The sequence below is a fragment of the Anser cygnoides genome, chromosome 4 (genome assembly GCF_040182565.1).
Source record: "Anser cygnoides isolate HZ-2024a breed goose chromosome 4, Taihu_goose_T2T_genome, whole genome shotgun sequence".
NCBI lineage: Eukaryota > Metazoa > Chordata > Aves > Anseriformes > Anatidae > Anser > Anser cygnoides.
In genome coordinates this window covers 17676020-17683811 of record NC_089876.1, presented here as the reverse complement: position 1 = coordinate 17683811, position 7792 = coordinate 17676020, and the positions used below count along the sequence as shown (strand labels likewise).

General features: G+C 36.2%; 1 protein-coding gene across 10 annotated transcripts in view; it reads right to left on the bottom strand.

Annotated features, from left to right (window-relative positions):
• Positions 1-3353: 3353 nt before the first annotated feature.
• SLIT2 (slit guidance ligand 2) overlaps positions 3354-7792 on the bottom strand; it is a 264142-nt gene continuing 259703 nt past the window's right edge. For 7 of the 10 annotated variants that reach the window (XM_066995707.1, XM_066995700.1, XM_066995702.1 and 4 more), the window contains 2 exons: positions 6219-6430; positions 3354-5133 (listed from right to left, as the gene is read on the bottom strand). In XM_066995707.1, the coding sequence (XP_066851808.1) occupies positions 4892-5133; positions 6219-6430 (454 nt within the window). In that variant the 3' untranslated portion in view covers positions 3354-4891. Of the gene's footprint in view, positions 5134-5787; positions 5877-6218; positions 6431-7792 lie in introns of all 10 variants that reach the window. The other 3 variants (XM_066995708.1, XM_066995705.1, XM_066995709.1) reach the window with 3 other exon arrangements.

The following is a 7792-nucleotide window of genomic DNA, read 5'->3' as shown; positions in this document are numbered from 1 at the left end:
TGTCATGCTGCAGAGCTGGAGCATATTTGCTGGGACTGTGGATAGCCAGAAGTCTTGCTGTTCAGTGAGATGACTGTTTTTTCTCAGCTTGACAAATGACATGCAGCAGTGACAGAGCACTTCTTTGCTGGCCATCACCCCTACGGACACTGGCCAGAACAGCAGCAGCAGGAACATACCCTCCAACTCTGATTTAATCTCATGGAGCCCAGGAGACTAGTGAATAGAGCTGTTAACTCTCTGTTTGGTTTGCTTTTCCCATCTGCGTTTTATTAAGCTGAGAGCAAGATTTATTCACTTTTTTTTTTTTTTTTTTTAAACATCAGGAGCTGTTGGTGTCCAAGATGATGGTTGATGTTAAGGTATACATACACAGTTTAACCTGGCTGAGGGCCAAAGAGGCCTGTAATTTCCAGCCTAGACCATTTATTTGCAAAAGGACACAAAATCCCTCTACTCTCAGACATTTCTGAAAGGATGAGCATGACTACTTTCTGCTGTCCCAGGAACCCAGGAACACAATACATAAAGAGCACAGTAAAACAGTAGGCTCTCCAGGATGAGCCAGGCTCTCCAGGCATGCAGGCAAACACTTCACTTTTACTTTACTCCTGACAGCCCCTACATAGTCACAACTACCAGCGATTTTCTGATTTCCACTCCAGGAATCTTAAATAGATTGGAGATACCAGCTCAGTGTATAAATATTTCTTCTAAAAGCCAAGAATCCTGAATGGCTCAGCTGGGGAATTTTACTTTATGAGAACTGAAATTATGTGCCAGGCTCTCCACTGTAAGGTGGGATAGCTGAAGCACAGACATTTGCATGCCTGATGAGCTACTGAGAGAATAGTGCTGGCTTCTAAAGGAGAAGGAACCAAAAGATGTGATTTTGAATTGCTTCAAAAAGACAGTTTTCCTCAAACATGGTTAACTCAAGATAGAAAGAACAAGCGTGTGCTTTTCACAACTGTAAAGAGGTTTCTTTTAAGTACATACGTTACAGGCAGTGACAGATAAAGCCCCCAAAATCCAGAGCTTCAAAGCAAACAACCTCTAACGTCATTGATGCTTTTCCAAAACTTCTGGGCTTACTCTTCTCAACAAGAAGCTCCTTTCCAAAATGTGCCACTCTCCCCCTCATCTCTTAATCATCACTCATCTCATCAAAACTAACATGATGGATCATCAGGTCTGCCAGATTTGTTGTCTTCTACAAAACCTTTGCATTCTGGTCTTTCCAGGCAAATGCCTTCATAACATCATAAGAATATCATACTCACTGTAGCACCTACACAGGGCCCCATCACTCTACAGTGATTCTTGTAATACTAAGCTTTATGGTACCCCCACATAGCAATAAAAAGTACTTCTGAATACATGGCAAACTTGCTTCAGTGGAGCCTAGAAAATAATTTCTCTCTCTCTCAAAGTTTATTCAAAGCTTACCACTGGTTTTCCTAGAACAGTATTTCTATCACTCATATCTATCTTCCCCAGTGACTTAAGTACAAGCTGCACGATCTACTTCTATGTATGGCAGTTCGTGTTCAGAACTGACTTCAACATCATTAACAAAAGAGCCATGTCTTTTGTTACTCTTTCATTCAAGGAGAATGGTCATTTTTCCATGTCCATTTTTATCACCTGAAATGACAGTGGGAGAGGTGAATGAGCCAGTACAAATTAAGTAGTATCCATGTGCTTTTGCTTTTATAACTTTTAAGAACATTGGCAGAAAATGATGGAATCTGTAAGCCTGTAAGCTTTTTTTTTTTCTTGGTTTCTTATAAAAAAAAAAAAAAGGAATTTGTGTTAACTGAAAGTGAGGAATTTGGTCACTTTACTGAGTCCTATCCTCCAGATCCAATCCCATTTATGCATTTTATTCAATACATTAAAAGCAGAGTTTATGTGAATGATTCCTATGCCAGGCCACAGACTTTAGGAGGGAAACTTCACCCCTGAACACTGTGTTAAAAGCTCCATCATCTTTTCCCTTATTTATGTGCTTACAGCTAAACGAACTAAATTTGATTATCTATCTATTGAACTAAATTAATTTTCTACTGTGTTAGCTATGCCTAAAGCTACACTTCCCTCACACCTCCTCTTCCCTTTCAAGGAATATTAGTACAAGGCAGCCCAGTTTTACAGCAATATTACACAAAATCTGATGTAAGTATCAGGGGTCAGGATGACCCATTTCATTGAGAAACAATGAAGCTATATTGTGTCATACACAGCAGAACACCTCGTAGATTCTTAAGGACTTTCAGTGGTGTGAAAATGCAGGGATGCTCAGGTTTCTAAGGTGAACTGAACCACAGTTGGATGTGCGTTATATCCTCCAGAGGGGTAGTGTTAGGTGCCAAAAGCTTTTGTTTGTTTTGAAATTAAATCTTAGGTTCTTGTTTGGTTCTGCTTAGAGTCTTGATGGATTTAGGATCAGTACCTGCTAGTACTGCTTGAAAATGAAAGCAAAGCTCATTTCTCTGTATGAGGACAGAAAGCAGTTGGGCTCCATGTACTTCGTACAGGCATTTCAATTGTACCCAGAAAATATAATCATGTTTATTCAAGAATGCTATGTAAGTAGTAGTTGGCAAAAATGGCTACTTTTTAAACAAAGCTTTTAAAAGTTACCAAAGATTATTTAGAATCTAAGGAACAAGAAAGAAGGCCTCATGCCAAAAGCTGTTTCATTAGAGATTGAGACAATTTCTAAGGTAGAATGAGTAAAATAAATACAGAAGTATATGCAAAAATTATGTTACAGGAGTGAAACCTGTTTAGGCATCACCCCATCCAATTGCTGAAATTTAAAATATTTTGTCCAAGATTAGTGAACATGAAGCTCTCTGAAGAAGCAAGCTACTTGCTAAAACAACTCTCAAATTGCCATATGTATAGCCATTAAAATGTTAGGATAGACTTAATTTGTCTTTTCATGCAGTGCACTTTATTTATATGTCTTTTATTAATTTTGCTATGAGTTCAGCTGTGTTCATAAGGAACTGACATTCACAGACATCCCTGCTTGTAGATGTAATAATCCCAAGATAATTCCTTCTTCAGATTTTTCCTTCTTCAGATTTGCAGCAATGAATACACTAGAAGTAGGGTTGGGTTTTATTCTTTTTTTTTTTCCTTTACCAAATATTCTTTGCAACTACAGGTGTTCAATTAAAGGTTGTTAGACAACTTAAACTTCTCAGAAGAATACAAATAAAAGCTGTTAGTGAAGTAAATATCTGTTTAATTTACAAACATCAGTAGCATTACTGATATCAGTCCAAATAAGACAAAGCACACTGCATTACACATGTACATCTAACTTTTTTGTTTTTGTAAAAAAAAAATAATAAAATAAAATAAAATTGAAAAACATCTGCATTTTTACAGGGTACCCTGGGTTTTACTGAGAGAAGAACACAACCCACTATTAATGATTACCAAATCTACATTATAGTTTAGCAGCAACATGTTAACATGGGGAACATTAGGGCAGTAAAGTAGTTTTATTATTTGGGTAAAGTCACAGTTCTTGATCGCACAGCCTTTTTTTCTTTCTTCTCTTTTTTTTTCTTATAAAAAAGGTAAAGAGCTTCATGGGAATATTAATTTATGAAGGTCTACTTTCTAATGTCATTTTCTACACGCCATCTTATTTTCTGTAAGTACTGTATATAGGGAAAATTAACTTCTCTACAATTGCCATCTAGTGTAAAGACATTTTCTGTCATACATTACAGGTTCTTGGAAGGTGTCCTGAATATCTGTGGTACGTGAAAACTTCAGATTGTCATCACTTTCAGATTCAGTGACACCAAGTGGTCAGATTCTAAGGAAAAGAAAAAGGGAAGGGGAAAGGGAGGAAAAAACAGACTGAAAACATTTACCCCAAGACGACATGCTATGTTAGTTCTATTGCAAAAAGTCCTGATTTTTAAGTCCTTTTCTTTAAAAAAAAAAATACAAAAATACTGGGACAAATATAAATTAATATATATTAAAGCATTGAAAAACAGTAAAAGGGATGGCCTAAAAGGGTTAAGTACAATGTACTTTGATACAATAAATATTTCTCAATGAAACTGAATACTGTATAGAGTTGTTTTAGAACTCATAGAAACAGAAATCCATATTATTACTAATTTATCCATCAATAATCTATTTTTACCATCCCCCAAACATTTATATTACAAAAAATTAATACTGGAAAAGGGCAGATAAACACTTTTTGTATGCTTCTTTTGCTAACATGCTGACATAAAAGTATACATCATCAGGAGATTTCAGGATTATAGTATATTCTCATATCTCCCATTTCCCATCCACTAAATGTGACCCCATCTTCTCAAGATGCTTAATAATACCAAAGATAAAATGTATTTCATACAATTGTTATTTCTGTATAATCTGATTCTTTTCACTCATAATGCATCCTCATCCATAGGTAAGTGATTGGTATGATCTGTCAAGACAATAAAATATACTGATACGAAAGTGGAAAAACAAGCCTCATGTTCTGGCCAACATTTCATCTCTGAGCTGTTAAGTTGAAAGTCAATATGTATAGTGTCAGTGTATCTTCAGCATGTTATAAAGAAGAATCCGTGTTAAAAGCAGTTAAGTTTCCCATCACTGTTGCAATGTTACCAGGTCTTTTTTTTTTTTTTCCTTCAAAGCTCCTCTTGGTTATGAGAAGTCTCAGTTCAAGCACTTGAATCTTTTTTCAAATGAAGAAAAAGTCTTTATTCTCATAATAAAAATAAGTCTGTTCTGTATTTTACAATATATTTCAAATATTTCCACTATGAAGCATTAATTAGTCCGACACGGTCAATAAGTATACAACATTTTCAAAAGACAAGTGTGACAGGGACACTTAGGAGGGACAATTTGTACAGCCACACTTCACCACTTTCTCAACCTCATCCACAAATGACGACCCATCAGTGCATTCAAAAGAGTATTTCCGTCTCTTGCTCCTTAGTGGTCCACAGCACTGCCCGGTTGAACATCCTCCTTTACATTCTAGTCTCGATACCTTCTTGGTCGTCTGGCACGCAGCATACCCTTGCTGCTTTTGGTAGTAATCTCGGATTCGTTCCCCTCGACAAGAGATTTCTGCAGAAAACAACATTTAAAATAAGAGATACACTTTTGAGATACAGGTCACAGAAGGGTTGAGGTTGCTAAAGAAGATGCTGTGTTTCTAATTGTGGTTGGAATTGATATTTTAAAGTTTGACTCAGGCTGCATAATGGGAACTAGTGGTTCTATCAAACATAATTTGATTAATGCTGAGTTTTATTTCCTATACCTCCTATTTTCAGTAAAGTTTATATTATGTATATGTAAACCATAAATACAAAGCTATTACAATGACAAGAAAATTGGAAGCTTAAATCTTTTCCTCTTTTATGAAAATACACATCTTCTGTTCCTACATTGCTAGCAGCTGGTTCTATTTACCATAGGGAAATGTTTCAGAGAGCATGCAATTTAATTTATTAGACCTGGAGTTTAATATTATTCAATCTGTTATTTAATACAAGTTACATTCCACTAACTTCATAAATTACTGAGGTATAAAACCAGCTAAAAATGAGACATCTGTTTAAAGTTCTACAACCATATTCTTCTCTTCTATTCAGATCTATGTACAATACAAAATAAATGCCATCTGGGGTAAGGCAAAGAGGGAGAGGGAGAGCTTTGATAGACAAAGGAAAAAGAAAAAGGTAGGGGGAAAAGTCATCCTGTTTTCATCCATCTCACCTGCATAATTCGCTGTGATAAATCAGTTGAAGCTGAGAGGTCAAAAGTAGAGTTTGTGATAAAACTAGGAGCAGAATCATTGGATTTGGCTTCTCAGTTGCAGAAGGCAGAGAAACAATAAATACAGAAAGATACAGCAGGTAAAAGGTAATAGTTAAATATAGTAAAAATGTGTTTCTGAACAAAGGCAAAAAAAAATGTTTTCACAGCAAAACATTTGATGAAAAATCTTCAAAATGTAAATAAATTCATGGGAAAAGTTTGATTTTTCTCTCACTGAGATAAAGTCTTATGGTCAAAAAAAAGCAACAAATGTGTGCATTGTGGGGAAAAAAAAAGTTGGTAATGTTGGCTGTTCATGTTTTAATAAAACAAACCTTTTTTCTAAGACCAAAACAATAACATGATTTTTAAATTATTATTATTTTTACCTTTATCACAGCTGTCCCCCGTGTATCCGCTGCTGCATTCGCAATATGGTTTCCCAAGTCCTGAAAGCCTGCATTTGCCATGTTTACACCTGATGGATTGGCAGGGGTTAAACAGCATTTCGTCTTCATCACAGAGGACTCCCCCATGTCCCTGCAGGCATTTACAACTGTATGAAAATGCATTGATTGGCAAGCAGGTACCATGCACACATCTACAGGGGAAACAAGCCCAAGAGAATAAAAATAAATTATTCATCAAAGTTCAGGCTAAGCAACATTAACTACAAATACTTTGGACTGTACTCAGAAGAAATTGCTTTTTTTTTTTTTTTTCTAATGGACATTTTCAGTGAGATGCAGTGAAGTGGTTTATAAGCTTCTTATAATTGGTATGCAGGTTTACACAAAACAAGCTGCAGTACAGAACTCTGTCTCAGCAGAAAACAACCACTGTAGATGTGTTATGGAAGAATTTTATAGTCCACAGTTATTAAATTCAGCATTTCCTGTCTACCTAAATTTGTACCATGCTTTCAAGAACACAGCAAGATCAAGCCCAAATGCAATCCATTAGAATTAAGTAGAGAAAAGGATACTCACCTGAAATTCTGTTATCATTTATAAAAGCATATTGTCACTCATGAAGCATGGGGCTCCCAGCACAAAGACAGGTCAGATACTTCCTAGCTAAAATTTTTCTGTTCCAAGCAATGGCAATTTCAAAGCTGAACATGTGTCCTAACCCACCCTCCCCCCCATCGAATGCAGTAGTCTGCACTGAAAACTGCCATTGGCATGGTCATCTAACGTGTGAGCCAGGTGTTCACGAATAGCTGGCAGTGCTCATCTAACACTCGTGCAGAAACTCACACTAGATGAGGTTGCATATTATCAGGTCTCACCCAAATGATTTAAACTAGCTACTCTCTCCGTTGGGCTGTTGCAAACATTTGTGGCAGGCTCAAATTTGTTGTCAGACAAAAAGGCTGTGAGTTAAGCTGCATTTTTTAAGTTCTGATTGTACAGTATGGGAACACACAGCTAGTCTTACTTCTCTGAGAGGTGGCGTTTCCCAAAAGAAAGATGTCTAATTACCTGTTCCTAGGTGTAAGCTGAGGATTAGGGAAATTGATCTTCTGAAAACATCACCAAAGACTTGCAATAATAACACTTCCCTTTGTTCGTTTGGTGGCACATGGTCAATAACTTTCTTCCTAGAAATAATGTCATTTCCTTTAACTGTTGCCTCACACAAGTTTTCTATGTACTGTTTTGTAAGGAGACAGCAAAGATTCCTCTGCAGGAAGGAATGCAATCCTGATACTCAAGGTCATTGTCACTGTAATGTTTCTCCTCTCTGTACTGTAAGATCCCTGAGCCCACAGACTCCTTAGCAGTTTGTGGCAGCCACATAAATAAGTGAAAAGCTTTGGATGAAAAAAAAAATACATTCAATCTAAAATAAAATACTTTGTTTCAATATGGAAGATTAAGAAAAAATTATATAAAGTGTCATATCATAGTAAAAGAAGAGTTCTGGTAAGAACATCTCATTTTCAAATTTTTTAGATAAT